Source organism: Diplotaxodon limnothrissa, linkage group LG15, assembly GCF_057381915.1.
Source record: "Diplotaxodon limnothrissa isolate DT_005_m linkage group LG15, D_limnothrissa_male_GT1.1, whole genome shotgun sequence".
Classification (NCBI taxonomy): domain Eukaryota; kingdom Metazoa; phylum Chordata; class Actinopteri; order Cichliformes; family Cichlidae; genus Diplotaxodon; species Diplotaxodon limnothrissa.
This window is the reverse complement of record NC_140610.1, coordinates 15,420,245-15,440,746: the sequence shown is the minus strand read 5'-3', so window position 1 is coordinate 15,440,746 and position 20,502 is coordinate 15,420,245. Positions and strand designations below refer to the sequence as shown.

The 20,502-nt window shown below is 40.5% G+C and overlaps 2 protein-coding genes across 2 annotated transcripts; one reads left to right on the top strand and one right to left on the bottom strand.

Annotated features, from left to right (window-relative positions):
• Positions 1 to 3,325: 3,325 nt before the first annotated feature.
• Positions 3,326 to 10,311, top strand: tmem151ba (transmembrane protein 151Ba). Its single transcript, XM_085372450.1, has 2 exons — positions 3,326 to 3,838; positions 6,004 to 10,311. Exons 1-2 carry the CDS (start codon positions 3,749 to 3,751, stop codon positions 7,444 to 7,446), a joined length of 1,533 nt encoding a protein of 510 aa, XP_085228576.1. The 5' UTR covers positions 3,326 to 3,748; the 3' UTR covers positions 7,447 to 10,311.
• A 1,593-nt stretch (positions 10,312 to 11,904) lies between these two features.
• Positions 11,905 to 16,317, bottom strand: drc5 (dynein regulatory complex subunit 5). Its single transcript, XM_085372419.1, has 4 exons — positions 16,221 to 16,317; positions 15,563 to 16,131; positions 13,938 to 14,387; positions 11,905 to 12,084 (listed from the first exon to the last, which is right to left on the bottom strand). Exons 1-4 carry the CDS (start codon positions 16,315 to 16,317, stop codon positions 11,905 to 11,907), a joined length of 1,296 nt encoding a protein of 431 aa, XP_085228545.1.
• Between the last annotated feature and the right edge of the window lie 4,185 nt (positions 16,318 to 20,502).

The following is a 20,502-nucleotide window of genomic DNA, read 5'->3' as shown; positions in this document are numbered from 1 at the left end:
AATCAAAAAACCAAACAACTTGTTTATGTGATTATTCCCCGCTTGAGTTGTGTGATTATTACTGCCTCTGAATGATGCATGAGCCCATGCACACTTTCATAAACAGCATTAAATGAACTGCTTTAACAAAACAATTACTCAACTGTCAATAAAACCAATTAAGTATGCAAAATCTGACCACAGAACTAAAACTTGCTAACACAATGACATGTTCCTTTAAGCCCTTTTGGAGCATATGCAGGCCTCACATCTTCACAACTTGTAATCCTGGTGACACCCTGTGCAATACGATTTACCACAGAGGCTCCAAATACTTTGGAAGGTATGCTTGTCTCTACATGGACTAATTACATCACCACAATAGCATGTGTGCAACATGCACTTATCAAACTTCACATGTGTGCAGTAGATATCAAAATAAAGTTTGACCGCGGGTGTTATCTGAAGCATAGAAAGGAAGGAAGTTCTATTATTTTTGTTTGAAAGACGCCATATAAAGTAACCTTCATCCGGTGTGCATTTACAAGATCAACACAAAGCCCATTTGTGTTTATTTATGATTTTTTTATAAATAAACCTGTTGGCCTATTCATTAGGTGAGATAGTTGAGCTTATCAGTCTGAGTCTGTCTGCGTCAAAACAATCACTCGGAACTGTGCAAGGTGCACTCATGAAACCTTATTGATGTGTATTTGGTATCAAAACAGCGGGGGAGTTCAAAGGTGAGCGTGGTTCAGAGCACAATCACAGTAAAGTGTGATAATCTAAGTATGGGATCTAAGTCTGACTTACATAGAAGTATCAAATCTCATTAATGTACTCATTCAGAACACAACAAGCATCCCACTGTGATACTCCGTTCATCTGGCTTTTATTTTTGAAGTCCACAGCGGAAGTCTCGGTTTTCAGGCTTGTCACTGGTAGCAACAATAAACCACAAGCACATTATTATTCATTGAGCTTTAGTCCTTTTTCTAAGAAGCTGCAAAACCAGAGCTTGGTTTATAGAAAACTCATTTTGCTGGATTTAAAAGTGAGGAGACATTAAACATGAGCAGCTACTGATATGTGCTGAGGGGTCCTGTCTGTAGCAGCAGGAGCTCACAGTGTCAGTCTGTAGTTGTTTTGCATGCTTTTGGGATTGATGCAGTCAAATAAACAGAAGAAAATATTCAGAGCTTTTCTTTTTTAATCATCTGTATTTTTACTTTTACTTTTTTGAGACGCTTCCTGTGGTTTGGCCTTTAGAGGGCTCACTTACACAGCTGCTTCTGTACTTTAATGGGAGGGGGGTAGGTCCATGATGAAAACAGTCTACAACATAAAACAATGCTGACTGTTAGAGGGAAGCATTTAGTGCTGTTAAGAGTTACCATCTGTTTTTCTCTACTGTTGTGTTTACTTTTTCCACTTTACACCAGGAGTCCAGTCCAATGTCCATACTGTGCTCTGTGATAAACACAGGCCGGTGTTCCAGGATCATACAGGAAAGTGTTCTTGTTTAAATAGGGCTGTGCACAACAAAAGCAAGGATAAATATTCAGTTTTCCCTACTTGGTCTTCTTATGGTCTCTTCTTTCACAAAAAACAATGAAATAATGACAAACGCTTTGGGGCAATTCTGTCTTTTTGCCCTCTTCTCCTTATTCACAGCATTAAGTAAACCATATCTCAGCTTAAACTTGAACTTTTGTACTCTTTTTCTTTTTGTCTGAAAGCTATATTTGGTGGAGTGATGAGATTAATTTGCTAAGAATTTAAAATACAACTTTATTGTGGAATCATCACATGTTCTTTAGGAAGTTTATTTGAAATGAAAAGTGGAATCATCCAATCACATGACAGCAACTCAGTGCATTTAGGCATGCTGACATTGTCAAGATGACCAGCTGAAAATCAAACTGAGCATCAGAATGGGGAAGAAAGGTGAATTAAGTGACCTTGAAAATTGTATGTTTGTTGGTGCCAGATGTGCTGATGTGAGTATTTCAGAAACTGCTGGGATTTTCCCATGCAACTATCTCTATGATTTACAGAGAAGAAAATGAGAAAATATGCTTTGAGCAGCAGTTCACTGGGTGGAACTGCCTTGTTGATGTCAAAGGTCAGAGGAGAATGGGGAGACTGCTTTGCACTGACAGGAAGGCAACAGTAACTCAAAAAAATCACTCGTTATAACCAAAGTATGCAGAAGAGCATCTCTGAATCCACAGGACATAGAACCACGAAGCCGATGGTCTAGAGCAGCACAAGACCACACCGGATGCCCACTCTAGTCAGCTTAGAACAGGAAACTGAGTGTATAATTCACACAGGCTGAACAAAACCGGACAACAGAAGATTGGAAAAATTTTGGCTGCTTTGATCGATTTCTGCTGTGACACTTGGATGACAAGAACTCGACATAAACAACATGAAGGCATGGATCTATCCTGCCTTGCATATAGAGTTCAGGCTGCTAATGGCGTGGGCCACTTTTGGCCACTTGAGCGTCACTTAAACATCACAGCATGTAGCCGATTGTGTCCATCCCTTTATGACTACAGTGAAATTATTTTCTAATGGCTCCTTCCTGTGATAAAAGCTATTAAAGTCTGACCAAAGTGTCTAACTAAAACACTTTTCATCGCAAACGCTGTCTCGTGTTTCATCTTGTACAGCATGTCTTCAAACTGTGGTGGTGTCCAGGGTGGAAGAGAGGGACCCAAATGCAGCACACATAGGCAGACTAAAACAAAAGAGAGACATTTATTGACCCATATAAAGTCCAAATGGATAGATCCAGGGAATATCCAATATACACAAACAATACATAACAAAAACCCACAGAAATAAAACAGCTGCAAAAAAAGGAAACATGACCTGGGAATTATATTTGCATTATATTATCTGATGATTAGGCCCCTACTCATAAGATGTGGTTAGCTTTTGGGGAGTCCCATTTAACAAATGGCTATCTTGTCTATTATGTTGGAATTTGTACTTTTGATTGATTTGTGAATAAACTAAACTAAACTAAACTAAACTAAACTAAACTAAATTAAACCCTTTGACAAAAAGAAACAAAGCCAAACAAGCCAAAAAATCATACCATCTGAGGAGCATCACAGGTGGCTTATTTAATTTCATATATATAACGAATTTAAACCCTACGTGAGCTTTTACTATTACTGTTTTTCAAAGAACTTGCTTAAATACAGATCAGAATAAAGATCTCTGCTGAGAGGAGCCACCCCCTCCTAAGCAGCGGCAGCAGCAGCGCCCCTCTGTGCTGTTGTGAGTTACGTGGACACGTACGTGCGTGTTATTTACATCGTGGTGTCGGGCTGGCTGCTCGCATGTGCCGCTGCCCGTCTCCTTTGTCCTGCTTCGCAGCTTCACTGGGTGTCATGGGCTCTGCCTGCAGGGAGAGGAGCTTTGTCACTTCCCTCATCACACTGGATCCCTCGCCGCAGCAGTCCTCATCACCATCACCATCGCATCGCGAGAAGAGTCACAGCCTCTCAGTCTTCTTCGGAGGCACAATGACCGCGTTCCCGTAGGCTACACCATGCGAAGTGTGCCCACCTGAAACAGGCTGGGGATGCAGCATCCTTTGAGCCCTTCTGTTTAGGTTCCTGCTGCACTGGTTTCCTGCGGATGATGCGCGGAGGAGTTCGCGGCGTGTTTATGTCTCACTCTGCTTTGGAAAGCCCCCATCCCATCAGGAGATCCATGCACCACCGGTCTTTGTGTTGTTGTTATTACCATGTCCCCAGCATCGGCTGCAACGGCAAGTGAAAGCGCCACCGCCACCACCACCGTCCCCGAGGAGGAGACGGAAAGCCCCCGGGAAGAGGTAAGAATTGTTTGCAGTAAATTAAGGCTTTTGAGTAGTGTGGCATGTTTAAGTGACAGGCTGCCTTTGTGCATGCTCACTGTAATAATCTCACGGTAATAATCATTTGGCTTTTTTTTTTTTTTAGATTCTGATTTAAGTGTTTGCACAGCACTTAAAGCGCTTTATTTGCCTATTATACGAACCCATGCGCGCACTCGAGCGTGTGAACGCCATGATTACGCTCCTGTGTCCTCCGGGCAGGCTTCCAAAATTAGGTTTAAGAATCTATCACGGTCCAATCAGGTACACGAAAGTGTTAAAACAAAAAAACTTACTTTGCTCATATCTTTCCAGAAGATATTGAAAGTCACGCAGCATTTAAAAGACATCTTGACGTTACTAGGGCTGGGAGAAGTGAGATGTTGTATTGGGGGGGGGGGGGGGGGGGGGGGGGGGGAGTCTGTAAATTTCCCTTAAGGGAAAAACTAAAACAGATTTGGAAACATAAGGACTCAACAGCAGTTTTCCTGAATTAAACTATAACACCCAATTCCTCTCCTTCTTCTCCAGTCTTCCCCTACATGCACACATGCTGGGCAAGTTACATATCCATTACACAAGAGAGTCTTTTTATATAACCTAGCTGGTCTTATTATGTCAAGAGAAAGTGTCCATGACTGCGAGAGGCACTAAAGGCACCACGGCAGCCTCCTGAATGTGAAGACTGTACAGATTTGAACCTTCTTGAAACTGTTTTTCCTTTTAACAATAGCCACTTTCATATTAAAATCTATGACTCCTATGAGTGCAAACTGTAAAATTACATTAGGATATAAGCACGTAAGGTGGCGTGCTGAAGTGATTCTCAGTTGTTGCTTTCATGCAAAGGGAATTTTCACTAAATACAAAACAACACTGAAACCAAATATTAAAAAATGATACAAGAGCCTTCAGCTAACTGTACACAGAAGACTTTTAGAGCTGTTTCATACAATAACTGCCTTAAATATAAATGTAACTCACTACAATTAAAAATGGATTCTCCTTTCATATTTTAGGACCAGCGCAAGGTTTTTCTAACACATTTTTAATCAGATTGTAACATGCAGAGATGCATTTGCTTTGCAGGCACATAATCAGAACGATATCTCCTACTGCACAACTGTTCATCATTAACCTCGAGCCTGTAAAATGTAACACTGGCCACAAAATGTGCCACGTAGTATTGATTGTAATTTTCGAACGTGGCCAGAATGCTGGTGAGCGAGCACTCCTCCTGCAGGAGGTTTATCTCAGTGGGGAATTTCACTGTTAATCCCTTTTGCTCTGTGGGGTGTAGCCTTGGGTTGGCAGTGTGCTTGAAGACCATGTGACCAAGGTCGGGAAGTTAATTATGATGCAAGAACATTGATTATTTATGCTCGTCTATCACTCGAAGAGCACAGAGCTGACATGTCGAGTTCAATAAATCAGCGCTGTGATAGAGCAGATGCTTTTTTTTTTTTAAATGTGGTGTTTAGAGGCGACCTATAGATCAAAATCTAGACATTTACAGTCTAATCTGAAGTGTTAGAAGTGAGGTCTGTCATGCAAATTTTTTTTGAATGAATTTAGTGATAATCTTCCCCTTCCTGGGACTTTTGAATCTCTGCCAGGTTTTGTGTGGCTGTGCTCCTGCAGGGCGTAACCAGCTCTCGAGCTCTTTGATGCAGCCGCTGGGGCTTGCTGTGCCCCGAGGAGATAAAGGATGGCACCATCTAAATGCTGCCCAAGTCAGACTACAGCCTTTTTTTCTGCCTGTCTGCCTAAATGTTTTTGACTCTTTAAAATCATATCAGTTCTTTCAAGTCTTCAACTCTCACGTGACAACAGGATTTCTTTTACATTTTAATGGTAATAATGAAGGAATCGTCTGATTATAACATGCACAGAGCAAGAAATGAGCAGTTGGCTCTTGGCTCATGCATAAACTATGCAAAAGCACTTGCAACGAAGAATATTTCCTTAAATATTTTATACACATGAGCCGCTGCTCCTTAACTTTTTGCCTACAGGTATTTAGGTTGTGTTCATCAATGCCACATTAAAATGTGCCATTCATTTAAATCTTCAGGTATAGGTTACTCCTTCTTATATTATTATGTTAATACCTGTGTTTGTAATCATTTTTTTCTCTTTTGCAGCAACAGCCTCAGAAACAGTCTCTGGCTAAGTCCTTGTGTCAGGAAACTCACTGGAAATGCCTGCTGCTGTCACTGCTGATGTACGGCTGTGTCGGGGTGATGGCCTGGTGCCAGGTGACAGAGGTCACACGCCTCACCTTCAATAGCGCCTACAAGGGAAACTCTATGATGTACCATGACAGTCCCTGCTCCAATGGCTACATCTACATCCCCCTGGCCTTCCTGGTCATGCTCTATGTGGTCTACCTGGTCGAATGCTGGCACTGCTACACCAGGAATGAGCTGCAGTACAAGGTTGATGTGGACAGCGTGACGGAGCGCATACAGCGCATGCAGCAGGCTACGCCTTGCATCTGGTGGAAGGCCATCAGCTATCACTATGTCAGGAGAACGCGACAGGTGACACGTTACCGTAATGGAGATGCCTACACCACTACACAGGTCTACCATGAGAGAGTAAACACCCACGTAGCCGAGGCGGAGTTTGACTACGGTAACTGCGGGGTTAAGGACATCTCGAAGAACCTGCTGGGCCTGGATGGTTTCCCCATCACCAAGCTGAGGTTCACCAAGTGCTTTAGCTTTGCCAATGTGGAGTCTGAAAACTCCTACCTGAACCAGCGGGCCAGGTTCTTTACAGAAAACGAGGGCCTTGATGATTACATGGAGGCACGTGAGGGGATGCACCTGAAGAATGTCGACTTTAAGGAGTATATGATTGCCTTTTCTGACCCTGATCACCTTCCATGGTATGCTTCCAACTCCACCTTCTGGGTAGCGGCTGCTTTCACCTTGTCCTGGCCTATGAGGGTGCTGACAGAGTATCGTACTTCCTGTGTGCACTACCATGTGGAGAAGCTGTTCGGCTTTGACTATGTGCCAGTAACGCCATCTGACGAGCGGGTGTATTGCAGACACATCCCACGGGTCAACACAATTGACAGCACAGAGCTCGAGTGGCACATCCGCTCCAACCAGCAGCTAGTGCCCAGCTACTCTGAGGCGGTTCTCATGGACCTGGCCCAGCTCTCAGGGAGCTGTAATAGCTACTCCTTATCCGGAGGCTACGGCAGCTACAGGCAGAACTGCGAACGCTGCCACCGTGCCATAAGCAGCTCCTCCATCTTCTCCCGAAGCGCCCTCAGCATCTGCAACACTGGGAGCCCCCGCATCCCGTTCAGCGCCAGCCGCTTCTCGCTGGGTCGGCTGTACGGCTCCAGGCGGAGCTGCCTGTGGAGGAGCAGCGGGAGCCTGAATGAGCAGTCGTGTCCCACAGAGAGCACGCGCTGTCTGTCAGGCCAGCAGGCCAGTGAGGAGAACCCTCCAGCCTATCAGGACGCGCTGTACTTCCCAGTGCTCATCGTGCATCGCAACGAAGGCTGCCTCAACCACGACCACCGCTCGCTGCACAGAAATGGCTCCTGTGTAGAAACTTCACTCTGATGACACGAGCTAAGGCCAAGGAAACTCTTCATACATGGACTCTTGTGTCTCTTTAACACAGAGATTTAAAAAAAAAAAAAAGAGCATTCTCTGAGTTACCACAACAAAGGATTTGTTAACATTTCTAAACATACTGTCACCTGACACAACAGCAATTACAACAAAGTATGTGTGTGGAATTTATCACTCAATACATCAGGGAAAAACAGACCCGATGAGACTGTTGTTTAAAATACAGCGAGGCTTTAAAGGATACTGCCAAAGTGTCATGTGCAGCCCTAAAGAGTCTGTTGAGATTCAGATAACCAATGAAAATCAAGGGCCATCCCATCCTAGTGTAAATGCCATATTTACAGATCTTAGTCACAGACAATTTACAAAGATATGAGTAACATTTCCCGGTATATGAAGCCTGAAATGGGCTTTGACTCAGCAGCAAATGAAAAAATTAAATGGATGCCAAACGAGAAATGGAACGCAAAGATAAGCAACCTTGTCAAAACACACTAACGAGACTAAGTAGTTTTGCTGAAACCAAACACCCTAACCCTCTCATGGCTCTTATCAAAGTGAAGTCAGTACAGTCGACAAATACAGAAATCTGCATGTTAACACATTTTGATCCTGGATGATTTAATGTCTCCATTCAAAGTTAATGCTCATGGAAATCCATTCAAAGAGAAAAAAACTGAAAATAAATGTGCGGATAAAACATTCAGTCAGCTGATATGTGCTTGGCTGCAATGACATTAAACTCCATGGCTCGCCAAATATAGCACAGGAGGAGTTTGAATAATTTAGCAGACGAGGGCTGAAGGACACGAGGATTTAAAACTGATTCATAAACACTTCTTTAAACTGTTCAAACTGTACATTTTGTAAAGCAGTAAAAAATACCCTCACTGCACTGCTGAGAAATCAGTGTCAACTCCGCCAGTTTAAAATCTTAAAGATCCATTTAGGTTCGTGTTGGGCAATATTTTCATTGAGCCTACCTCTTTATTTAAGTGCCTAGCATCAACCGTTACTGACAAGCACAAGCTGCAATGACTTCTCATCTCATCTCACTATCCTCCCATTAAAACAAGCAGAAGAACACATCAAGGTTATTGAAAACATAGGCAAAAATCCACAAGTTTGTAAGAATCAGACACAAAATGCTTTTCAGATTTCTTTTTCACATTACTCACACAGCCAGCCCTGTGCTGCTGCTGCTGCTGCATATCAGAGAGACAGCTAGAGAGCTGACCATCGAAAACACTCGAAATAGGCAGAGGCCTGGATTCACTACTGATAGTGTCAGATTTAATTATATAAAAGGATTACTTTAAAACACTAAAACCTACTTCCTCTCAGCTGAGTGCATGCGGTATCTGATGGGAAATTTACTTTTGCAGCCAAGAACCGAAGCGGTGTTTAATGCAAACAGTGACAAAAGCCACTCCCCGCAGCACAACCCATCGCTCAAAGTTTGGTTTATTTCTTCCAGCACTCCTTAATATTTTTGGACAGTCATTTAGCCACTTGAAGGAATGGAGGTTAAGCATAGAGGACGTCCATAACGACGGATATACATGGATCATACTGCCATTACGGCCATCACTGAATACTATGAACCTCACCTGCGTTTAGACATTTGGTGTTGAGATTTGCCTTCCCGATAAAGTGATCAATCAGCCATACTCATTACATTCCATGTGTGTTGTTGTGTTTGGAGCTGTGGACTGAGACACAACCCCCTCATAACAGGCTGAGTCACGTTTAACTAACAATTTTAACCTGTTTTCACAACTCAAGGTCATCTATGCAACCTCACCCCAAACTCAGGATAGTATTCAGGTCAACGATTCTGCTTGCAACAACATCCCGATAATCACTCATGTTCTCATCTGCACATAAAGAAGGCGGAGGTGCAGATGCAAACATCTCCAGTCATTGAGTTTCACTTCTGCACTCGCTATTCATAAATCCATCACTTAGTCTGTGTGTAAAGGTCCGGTAAACTGCAACGTTTTAAAGTCGATTTTTGCTAAAATTGATTCCACCATGAAACACAAGAAAAATGCGGTATCTTAGCATGAAAAAGAGGTTATTACCAGAGAAATCTTCCACTAGAAAAAACATCTGCATTATCAAAGAAAACAAAACAACTCTTCAGAATAATACGTCTCATATTACCGCTCTAACAACTTAATGCGGTGGGTTATGAACAGCTTCAGGCTCCTGTATTCAAGATGCTAACACCAAAATCTCACCTGAAATCTTGAGATAGGGGGACATTTATGACAAGTGTTTGAAATAAATTAGTTTAATCACAGAAAAACTGAAGTGTACAAATGGCAAGTTATTATTTTAGGCTCTCTATACATCTTCAGTGGTTCCAGTGTGTATGTTAAACTATTCACAGAACAGATGTCAGTGATCTGAGCTAAAATGGCTGGGAATCAATTGAGCTAACAAGTTAATTTTTTAGCCCATTCAGATTCTTTACTTATTTTGTAGCTGTGAAGGACTGGATCACAACCGAGCTCGTGCTGGTCAGAAGTCAGAGACTCAAGTGGACTTGCATGACTCAGAGGACAACACAAATAACAGCATGCAGTCTCCACAGGGCATTTAAATGTACCGAAATGTCTTTTTTGTTATGTTAATCAAAATATAGGAGGATGCACCGGATGTCAATGCTAAAGTCACTGTGCCACTCTGAAATCATCACAATCTCTCCTTCATCATCATCATCATCATCAAGCCTCTCAGGTGGCTTCACTGTGATATTCATACATAGTCCCATGTAAGAATAGAAAAATGTGTTTACCCGTGAAATGTTTACGCAGCAACAGAAACAAGCTATTTGACCGATTACAATCTGACTGAAAGTTTTAAAGCTATACACTTTTCCTCTATAGATGACTGTTAGAATAACATTTCTGCAAAGAAAGCAGCTATAGCCGTTATCATGTCTTATGAGGTAGATTAGGCTCGTACGATGATTTGTATTCTTTCACTCAATGATGCTTTGGGCCTCATCTTTTATACTTCCATAAATCTGTGGATTTTTAACATTGTAGAGCAGGATGGCTTTGTACTGTAAATAAATAGAGACAGGAGTGTAGAATGTCAGTCGATGTGGATATTGTGTGCACACATGCACACAAACACACACTTAACTGGAGCAGGGACAGATTTGATGTGTTGCTATTAAATGGAGAGAAGCAGAACAGTCCCCCTAAAAAGGCTGTTTTGGGATGGTTTTGTTTCCCTTTAAACACGTTTTTAATCATTTTAGAATACTTTTTTAAAAATACAAATGCTGTTGGTGTGATTTGACTGCTTTGGGATAAGGTATATCTAAGCATAAACATATGCTTAGTGATTACTAAGGATCTAAATATAATAAATCAGTATTCTGTCATAGATTTTTCTGCTTTTTGGCTAAATTAGTCCAGAATAACCTCTCTTCAAATGGCTCTGGAGACTGATTTGTGATTTTAGGTGTGACACCTGTGACATACACCTGATTCATGGCTATGACTGTAAATTACATCTGACTGATAATTTTGTTGCCGCCTAGTTCAAGAGTTACACTATTTACCAGTAGATTATAGGTAAAAATAAAACAATGCAAGTCTGTATGTATTCCAACACCATCACGACGTTGCCTTGATGTTACATAAGGACTGAATACCAAACATGTGTATCAAAGTAGAACAAAAAACTCAATAAACTGAAATGCTCACTAAAATATCTGGTCTATTTGTTTAAAAATACACAACAGACATGCCAGAAAGACTATGATCACTGATCTGAGGTCAACTGATGCAACCAGTGTTGCATGTTTGTCAGCCAAAGGAAACTTTTGATACTGTCAACAAGTGTAGTAAATAGAACAGAAGCAACAGTGTGCTGGTCCATCCCCTCGGTCCCAAGCTCATTGGTTCCTGTTGCTTCATAATCAAAACAGGACATATTTTTCACACTTACTCATTGTCTAAAAAGTCTCAGCTGGAAGATTTCTGGAAATGTTACTCGAACTGGAGTAAATGTGAGTTGTGATGTTGTGATCCCTCCCCCTGCTGGCTACGCAAAGTAGGTAGATCCCGATATAAACTTTGCTCAACTTGCAGGAGACTGTTTGAAACAACAACTAATGACAGCGCAGGATACCCATGATTGATACATGACCTGGTCTGCCAGCAACCAATCATCTGCTTCAATCATTATGAATTAAGTAGATATCAGACAACTCATTTGAGATAGTTTAAAGATCTTAATGACACATCATATCCTGCATTTTTCTTACGTTAGAATTAATGTAGGGCTCACTTACATCTGTTGTGTTTTAGACCAAATTTGGTTGAATTTTGCTGCATATTTTCGTTTATTGTGGTTTTAGATGAATACGTTCATCTATTGCAAAGACAGACGGCTGATAAAGATGGGTTTATATTATAAAAACCATCAGTTGGCATTCTCAGTATTCTTCTCTCTTGGGTTTGTTTCTTGTTTTCTAAACTGGTTGTTCCAAACCATTTGGTTAATGACGGAAACTCTCCGCTCTTCGATGTCTGTCAGGTGGATATTGCATTCTGTCACACTGGTGTTGTGAGACATCGCCTCCTCCAAAGCGTTCCCTCCAACCTGCACAAATGCAAACATACACACACCTAAAAGCTCTGCTGATGGCCTCAATAACCTTGAAAAACATCTCACTGCTAACCTTGCAGTTCGAAATACGGCACACTTTATAAGCTCCCCTTTGCTGCTGCTACCAGTCTTTTGCTGTTTTTTGTAAAACAGGCATTTCTATTTCTGAAACCAAGGTCAAAAATATTGATGGTACTGCATGTTGGATTTCTGCTATGTGGGTGATTTTTGATCCTCCGCAGTGTATTCCAGTCAGAGATACAATATGCAGTTAAAATCCGAAGAAGAGAGAGCATGAGAAGGGGGAATTCAGATCTACCTCTCTTGGGGAAACAACACTTACTCAGTTTTCCATTATTACATGTTTTCCCACACATATCTATGAATAATTGAAAATCCTAGTACTTTACAGCTGCTCTGTTGACTTCACTATGCTGTGTCTGCACAAGCGTTAGCATGCTTTGAGAGTTTTTCAAAATGAACCAGCATTCCAAAGCTGACAAATTTAACAAGAAGAAGTAATAAGTGGTTACAGTGAAACCATAACTTAAAATAACAGTTTCACTCTTCCTCTCTGTCAGTTAATTTTTGACAGTTTTTAATCTGCATGGCTTTCGGGATAACAGCAAACCTATCTATCTATCTATCTATCTATCTATCTATCTATCTATCTATCTATCTATCTATCTATCTATCTATCTATTATTATTATTATTATTAATAATAATAATAATAATATCTTTGCAACTACAAATTATTTTCTTTCTTTTTTTTTTAAATCAATTATCAGTTTTATTAACTTATTGATATACTGTTTATGAGCCATGTTGACTAAATTAAAATAGGTTCTTTGGTCTAAACAGCAGTCAAAACTAATTAAAGAAGAAATAATATCACAGAATAAAAAAACGCATACACTTTAGTAGCTCGGACAGATGGATGTTTTCAACGCTATCCTTAATTGTTGCTGAGTAAAGTTCTAATAAATGAATAATCAGTTAATTATCAGTTAATTATTTTACACATGAAATTACATGAAAAGATATGATGTGGTCTTTACAAGCCTACGATGGCAATAGCCTCCTACATGGCATAGAGGACCTAGAGGGCGAGATGAAGAGAAGGGCACTATGCAAATAAAATCATTTTGCATCTACTTCTAGACAATAAGAAGAAATGTATCAACTGAATGTCTGAATTTAAAGGAAACTATTCAAATGTCTTACTTCTTATGCAAAGATGCCCAATTTGTCCATAAAATGTTATGTTTGTTAATGGTCTTTTAAGGATTCACTTTCTTGGTGGCACTTGCTTCCAGATTCAAAATACAACGTAGTTAAATCAAAAGAGAAACTTGGATGTGCATGTGAAAAGAAGGAAAGTTTTGAAGTCTAACCTTGAAATTAAAGAGTGTGTCTGTCGCCTGATACACTATATTGCCAAGTCTTCAAGATATGAAGGGGCATGGTCATTCAGGACTTTGTATGTAATTTGTATGTGCGGACAAGGATTTTAAATTCACTTCTGGATTGAATTAATTAACAAGGCAGAAACACAATCTTTCTATTCCTGTTAGTGCTTTCTTGAATATAGGGCTGTAGGGTTTTAATGTAGATTTTATCTTTGTCAACGCAAATTTCATAGGATGGTTAGGGTGCGGAATTTATACATTTTGGATAAAATGTATTCTGCAGTCCGGAGGAATGCAATCCGTTTTCTTTCAATAATAAAACAGCCACATAATAAGGAATTACAATAGACTTCTTTTTCAGCATCTTTCTGAGACAGCATGTTTCTAATTTTAGCAGTTTTCCTTGCTGCGAAAAGTAGACTTATTTCTCTCTTACCTCACCCAGTGTGTTGCAGGAGAGATTGATGCTCTTCAGGGTGTTATTCTGTGCTAACATACTAGACAGGGAAAGCACAGTAAGCCAAGTTACCCCATTGGCTCCCAGTTGCAGGTGAAGTAGGGTTTTGTTGTTCAACAAGGCCTTACAAATAGCCTGACCACCCTCATCCTTCAGACGGTTCAGACATAGATTGAGGGACACAAGAGTTGTGTTCTTGGACAAGGCATGAGCTATAGCCTTGGCCCCAGGGCCGCCAATATTGTTGTCATACAGGTTAAGGATCTCCAGCTTGCTCTTTGTGAGCAATTTGCCGATGGCTCTGGCTCCGCTGTCTCCAATCACGTTGTGAGAAAAATCTAGAGTGCGCAGGGAGGGGTGGTCTAAAAGGTACTTCACCAACAAACGACACTTTTTATCTTCAAGGTGGCTTAGATGGAGCCTAAAGAGCTGAGGAAACAGTAAGAACCTGTGATGGGTCTTTCCAAGCAACACACAAAAAATAACATGCTTACACATCAGCACCACACGATCAGATAAGTAATGTTTTATGGGTAAACATTGAAAAATTAATCAGGACACCCTCAGAATATGCTTGCCTTCATTTTTAGTGCTACAGGCTCTCAAAGTACAAAGTGGATGCTGGAAATTTGGCACTTTTTAGATCGGATTAAAATTTATTTTTTGGGGGGGATGTACCATCATAGCATTGTGTTTCTGTTGGATAAGTAGAAGAAAAACGGATGGAATAGATGTTCGGATAGACTTAAAAACTGACTATCCATACATACATCCATACATAAAAACAGTTAAAAACTATAATAAGATCAAATTTTTATCAGCTTTTTTGTTCAGCAAAATTTCTTCTATAATCAACTTTGAGCATCAGTATTGGAATATGAAATAGATAGAACTTGGTTATTCAGTCAGAAGAGTAGCAGCTCTGAGTAGAGCTGCTACTCTTCCACATTGAAAGTCCAGGTCAGGGGCTTCTGGCATCTGATTAGGATACCTAATGGATGCAGGTAAGGTATTTAGGTGTGCACTAGTAGAAGAAGGTGCCAGGGCAGACCCATTACTCACATGAGAGATTACATCTCTTGGCCTGCTTAAGAATGCCTTGGTGTCCGCCCAGATGAGCTCTGAGCGTCTCTGCTAAGACTTCTGCCCCCCGCAGCCAGAACCCAGATAAAAATTAATGGATAGATTGCAAGTATTAAAATATTACAATATTACACAAAATACATTTTTGCATTTTTTTCTGCAGAACTCTTGACATATCCTTTGATGTTGATGCTCAAAGTTGGTCACAGAAAAACAACTGCAATGAGCAACAAGTAGATTTTGACTCCTGAGTGCAACACTTGTCCTGGGTTTTAAAACTGATATTTTGCTGTAGCTTTTTGAGCTTTTTTGTTCCAAAAATATCCTGCAGCTATCCTGCAGCATCAAAATGCTGGAAAACAAAATAAGGTGCCAAATTTCAACCCAATCCCACTCCTGTTATTTGAGGGCTTGAAAAAACGTACATAGAATGGGGATTTATTTCTGCACGAAGTCGGGCGGGAGCTTTTTTCACATAGGATATCTGGAATGGGTACTATGTAATTTAATGCAATACTTACCTTTAATGTCTTACAGGACTTAAGTGCCTTGGCAAGGGACTCACAGTCCCGGTTGGTCATCTCAAACATGCTCCATTCAAAGTTCATACCACATGATTTGACTTTGTACACCAAGTGCAGCTCTTCCAGGTTTGTAAGCTTGTCAAGCAAGATCCTAAAGTCAAAGTGGTCCATACCAGATTTATCATCATCATTTGCAAGTGTCAGCTCTGATGCTTGCTCCTCATCCTCCGTCTGCGGCTCCTTGACAGGTGGCAGAAGCTGAGCAATGTTTAGCTTCTTGATGTGGTCTTTACAAAGCGTGACCATGTCTAGAACTGTCTTTGGCTCTGTTATGCCTGGAACGAAAAGTTCAATGATGTTCTCCAGCTGCCTTTCAAAAAACATTCGTTTCCAGCTTTCGCCATAATTAGAGACGTCACAAACTTTCCACTTCTGCTCACAGCATCGCTTCCAGTAAACGCCATCTGGGAAAACATTGGCTGCGAAATGCAGAGGCAGGGAAAGGGACACTCTGTTCTGAATGAAGTCCTTCTCACTGGATGTAAGCTCTTCATATATTGGCCTTTCTGCAACAGGTATACATTTTGCAATTAAGTTCCAGCTTTATTACAAGTGAGATTATAAACTTGTGGATAATAGCGATACTAAAAACCACCTTCAAAGTTGTTCACTATGCACTGGAGAGAGAGGTTTGACAAACTGGACACTGTAGCCAGTGACCAGTCTAGATATTCAGCAATGATCCTCCTCATGTTACTGCAATCTTCACTTTGGATAAGATTAGCCCTGGAGGATAAAGAGAGGCATTATAGTATAGAGATACGGCACTTAAGTGAAATGTATGGGGAAAATACAGTGCTGTATTTGGCCCCTTCCTTATTTCTAACTTTTTTTGCATATTTGTAACATTTACATATTTTGGAACATCAAACTAAGTTTAACATTAGACAAAGATAGCCTGAGTAAATACAAAATGTAGTTTTTAAATGATCATTTCATTTATTAAGGGAAAAAGCTATTTAAATCTATCTGGCCCATCACCTTACAAATAGCCTGGTGATGTGAAAAATCTAATACCTGGTTATGCAACCCTTGGAAGCAAGAACTATAATGAAGCATTTGCAGTAACTGGCAATGAGTCTTTCACATCAGTGTGGATAAATTTGGACCCTAATTTTGGATGAATATTTTCCCAAAAGTCTTGGGGATCATCAAGGTATTTTTTGGCAAACGCGAGACGAGCCTTTGTGTCGTTTTTGTTAGCGGGGGTTTTCTCCTTGGAACTCTTGGAATGAGTCGTCACTGTCCTCTTGGAGTAACTTTGCTATGGCGGCAACTCCTGGGAAGGTTCATCGCCATTCCGAGTTTTGTCTATTTGTGGATAATGGCTCTCACCGTGGTTTGTTGGAGTCCCAAAGCCTTAGAAACTGCTTTGTCATTGACTGATAGATCTCAATGACTTTGTTTCTCAACAGCTTTTTTCAACCGTGGCATGGTGTGTTACTTTTTGTGGTCTTTTAGTCTACTACAATGATCACTGCAGTGATCAGTCCTGGGTGTGAATAGAAAATTGAACTCAGCTTTCTGAAAATGTGGTTAAAATAATAATTTAACAAACGGGGTGGCAGGCAGGCCAGGTAGGTTCAAATAGCTTTCTCCCCTAAATAAAATAATAATTTATGAACTGCATCAGCTTAATTTAAATTCAGTTAACGAACTCACTTACTTTGATTACATTTTGCGATTACGTGCAGTTTTTATTTCCTAACAATGTTCGAATAAAGTTATTACAGTAATTTTGCAAAATAAGTGCCAGAAGTGGACTAAAAAAATAAATAAATAAATAATGAATAATAAAAAAGAATAAGTCAATAAATAAATCACACATTTAAAGTTTCCTTCATAGACAGATATTATATTTTCAATTGTAGTTATATGGTGAGTCTAAGTAGCTCAGCTATTGGGCTATTGAGTTGCTTTTGAAGTTGGGCAGAAGTTGCTAGCTTCTGACCAATACGGTATCTTACATAGTTAGCTTAAGAGCATGTAGTCCCACCACTGTTATAGCTATCGAATAAAAACGTCTTCACGGAGCTATTTAATATTTGTTTTATGTCATTCAGTTAGATATACACAGCCTAATCCTTGTCGTATACATGCTAACATACCTGCAGTACTGGTTTAGGGTTCATCTGTTCCCATGGGAACGGAACGCAGTGAGTTTACTTTAACGTCTCTGGGAAATTTGAGTTTTTACTCTGAATGTTGACCGATACCTCGATGTACGTATAAACGTAATGTTTATACTGTTTACTGCTGTGTTTAGGAGACAAAAAAAATAAATACAAAATTTAGTAAGACACATGGAAATACGCATTTCACATGGAAATCATTTTCATTTTTGTGAGTCACCGGTTCGGGAAAACAAATTTCCGAGTTTCATGAAATGAAACAGTTTTTCTTAAATACACAAGACAGACAATGACAAGCTATAGTGTTACTACTACCACTACTACTACTACTAATATTAATATTAATAATAATAACAATGAGCTGTAGAAAGAGAAGAAGAGTACAATCATAAGTTGCTTAATTTGGGAATCAAAGCTACCTGGAACAAATCGCATGTTTAAATAACATCCAGTATTTATACAACCACAGCTTTATTTTCACAGAGAAACGAGTGCTTTGTGTTTAGGTTTGCATCTGAGGAAGCAGTGATCATGCTGTGAAACACTCAGATGCCACCAAACTGCCAGATGGACCTTGGGTCTGGACCATGGGCCTTTTGGAAAAGAGCACACTGGAGTGGATCCATCTGTCTCACAAGCAACACAAAACAGGCACAAGGCTACTGTGTAGGAGGTGAGAAATCTGTAAATACCACCTTAAGAGATTCATGGTTGTTATTAAGCAAAACATCATTTAAGGCCAAGTTATTTTACATGGATAGAGATGGAGTCACAAATTTTAGAGTCGGCTGTAGGAGCTAATTGCACTGAGAGAATGAGATGTTTGAATTTGACACCACTGTTATCACATAAGCCACAAATTACACTTAGAGCATTTTTTCATAGTCTGAAAAGCATTGTAGCATAGTAAAGACGGAACGAAAGTGTGTAGACTTGCTGCTTTGATGCAGTGGAAAGATGTAACACTTAATTTCATACATTTGTGTGAATCTTTGCTTTAAAGTGCCCGAATCAAATACCAAGTAGATGCAGGATAAATTTGTTCCTTGAATTAATCATCTGTGGACTTCATCAGCTTTCATCAGTTGTGTAACATTCAAGCATGGATGAAAGCAGGTACATGATGCTGCAATCCTGACTCTGCTCCCCATATGCTTGGGCAGAGAGAGCGTGACTGAGTAACAGTTAGATAGCTGTTACTGGCATCGTGAGGTTGCTTCCAGGAGTCGGATGGCGGCTCGGATGGAGGAACGAGAGGCTCCAACTGTAGCCCCAAGGCAGTCCATCACTGTCGTCCTCGTGTAACGCGGTCCGACAGACACACGCGTCCCTCGTACTCCGGCTTTAATGGACTGGCGTGACATCAGGCATCCACAGCACAGAAGGCAAACTCACTCTGTGGGCTGCTGTCCCAGTGCTCTCTGTGGAGTGAATCACAGTGTTCGAAGGGAGGGGTTGTCACTGCACCACATAAGAGGTGCACATGTTTACTGATCAAAGTGGCATCTCTGATGTTTTGGCATGAAGCAAACAAGAGAAATGGGAAAAACCAACCAGCTATTCAACCCTACTGTTTGCCAGAGGTATCGAATCAGAAGATGCAAAAGAAAGAATAACATGCCTGGGTACTTTTACTTTTACTTTCTGGCAATGTAAGTATTTTATTTTTAAGATATAATAATAATTAATTTAAGAATGTGTGAATATTTACATTGGAATCTACCTTTTCCCCCCTAACAAATAGTGCAGCGCGGCAGGATATTTGCTTATACATCTTCCTGAATAATTGCTGTTTCTCAGGGATAATAAGTGATTTAGTTCAGGAGCATTAGATAGATGAAGTGATTATAGTGCAATTAAGACCTCAACCAAAGCCAGGCCATGGAGTTAACACAGGATCAAAGCTGTCTGTCTGCAGTCTGAGGACTGTGTGCATTAGCACCGGAGCAGCCGGTGCCATCTCTCTTTCATTTTCTTTCAGATCCCAAGGAGCTGTTGCATTAGTTACCAGGCAACAGAGCGTGTGTCTAATTACTAAAGGATAGAAGGATTTAGCAAAATAAAGTGCTTCCTTCCAAGATGGAAATCTATTTTTAAATGTGACGCCCACCGCTGGTAGATTTAGAAGTGTAACATTGTGAAGTAACTCATGATCTCATGATCTTTTTCAGATGACAGCTCTAATGGTCAAGGGGCATGATGACAATAAAGCCTTTTGGAAGTGGTGCCCTTTAAATATTGCCCTGTGCGCTTCAACAGCCCATGTAAACATCCTAATTTTAAAAAAAGAAACATAATCTCAGCAACTATGAATCATGCGAAGCTACTGAAAATTCCCACACTATGTTAAGACTTGAAGTCATTCAGTTGTTTGTTTATATGAGGCTGAAGCAGTGAGAGCTGAGGTAAACTGTGGAGTGCTGCCAGACTTTTCTGCAAGCCTCCCAGCTCCACAGCCTGTCTGCAAGGCAGGGCGACTCCCAGGTGACTCAGGGCATGAATTGAAGGCAGGGAGCCACAGAAAACAAATGACAGTATGTCGTTTTAAAAACATGTTGCCTTTATTTTTTCTAACACACTGAGACTTGTTAGTTTTGTTAACCTATTAAATGCAGGAGGATGTTTTCCAACTGAAGAACAAAAAGCTTAATGGATTTATGCTAGGTAACCAGCATTGATGTGCTTTTACCTCTTTTTCTTTTAATGGAAAAACAAACTGAACCAACAAAGCTGACGAAGGAGATT

Excerpts from the sequence above, each read along its gene's own strand:
- tmem151ba (XM_085372450.1), top strand. The coding sequence starts at position 3,749 with ATGTCCCCAGCATCGGCTGCAACGGCAAGTGAAAGCGCCACCGCCACC. Across the intron at positions 3,839-6,003 it reads CGGAAAGCCCCCGGGAAGAG|CAACAGCCTCAGAAACAGTC; the intron begins GTAAGAATTGTT and ends TCTCTTTTGCAG.
- drc5 (XM_085372419.1), bottom strand. The coding sequence starts at position 16,317 with ATGAGGAGGATCATTGCTGAATATCTAGACTGGTCACTGGCTACAGTG. Across the intron at positions 14,388-15,562 it reads AGTCCTGTAAGACATTAAAG|CTCTTTAGGCTCCATCTAAG; the intron begins GTAAGTATTGCA and ends CTGTTTCCTCAG. Across the intron at positions 12,085-13,937 it reads CCTGCAACACACTGGGTGAG|GTTGGAGGGAACGCTTTGGA; the intron begins GTAAGAGAGAAA and ends GCATTTGTGCAG.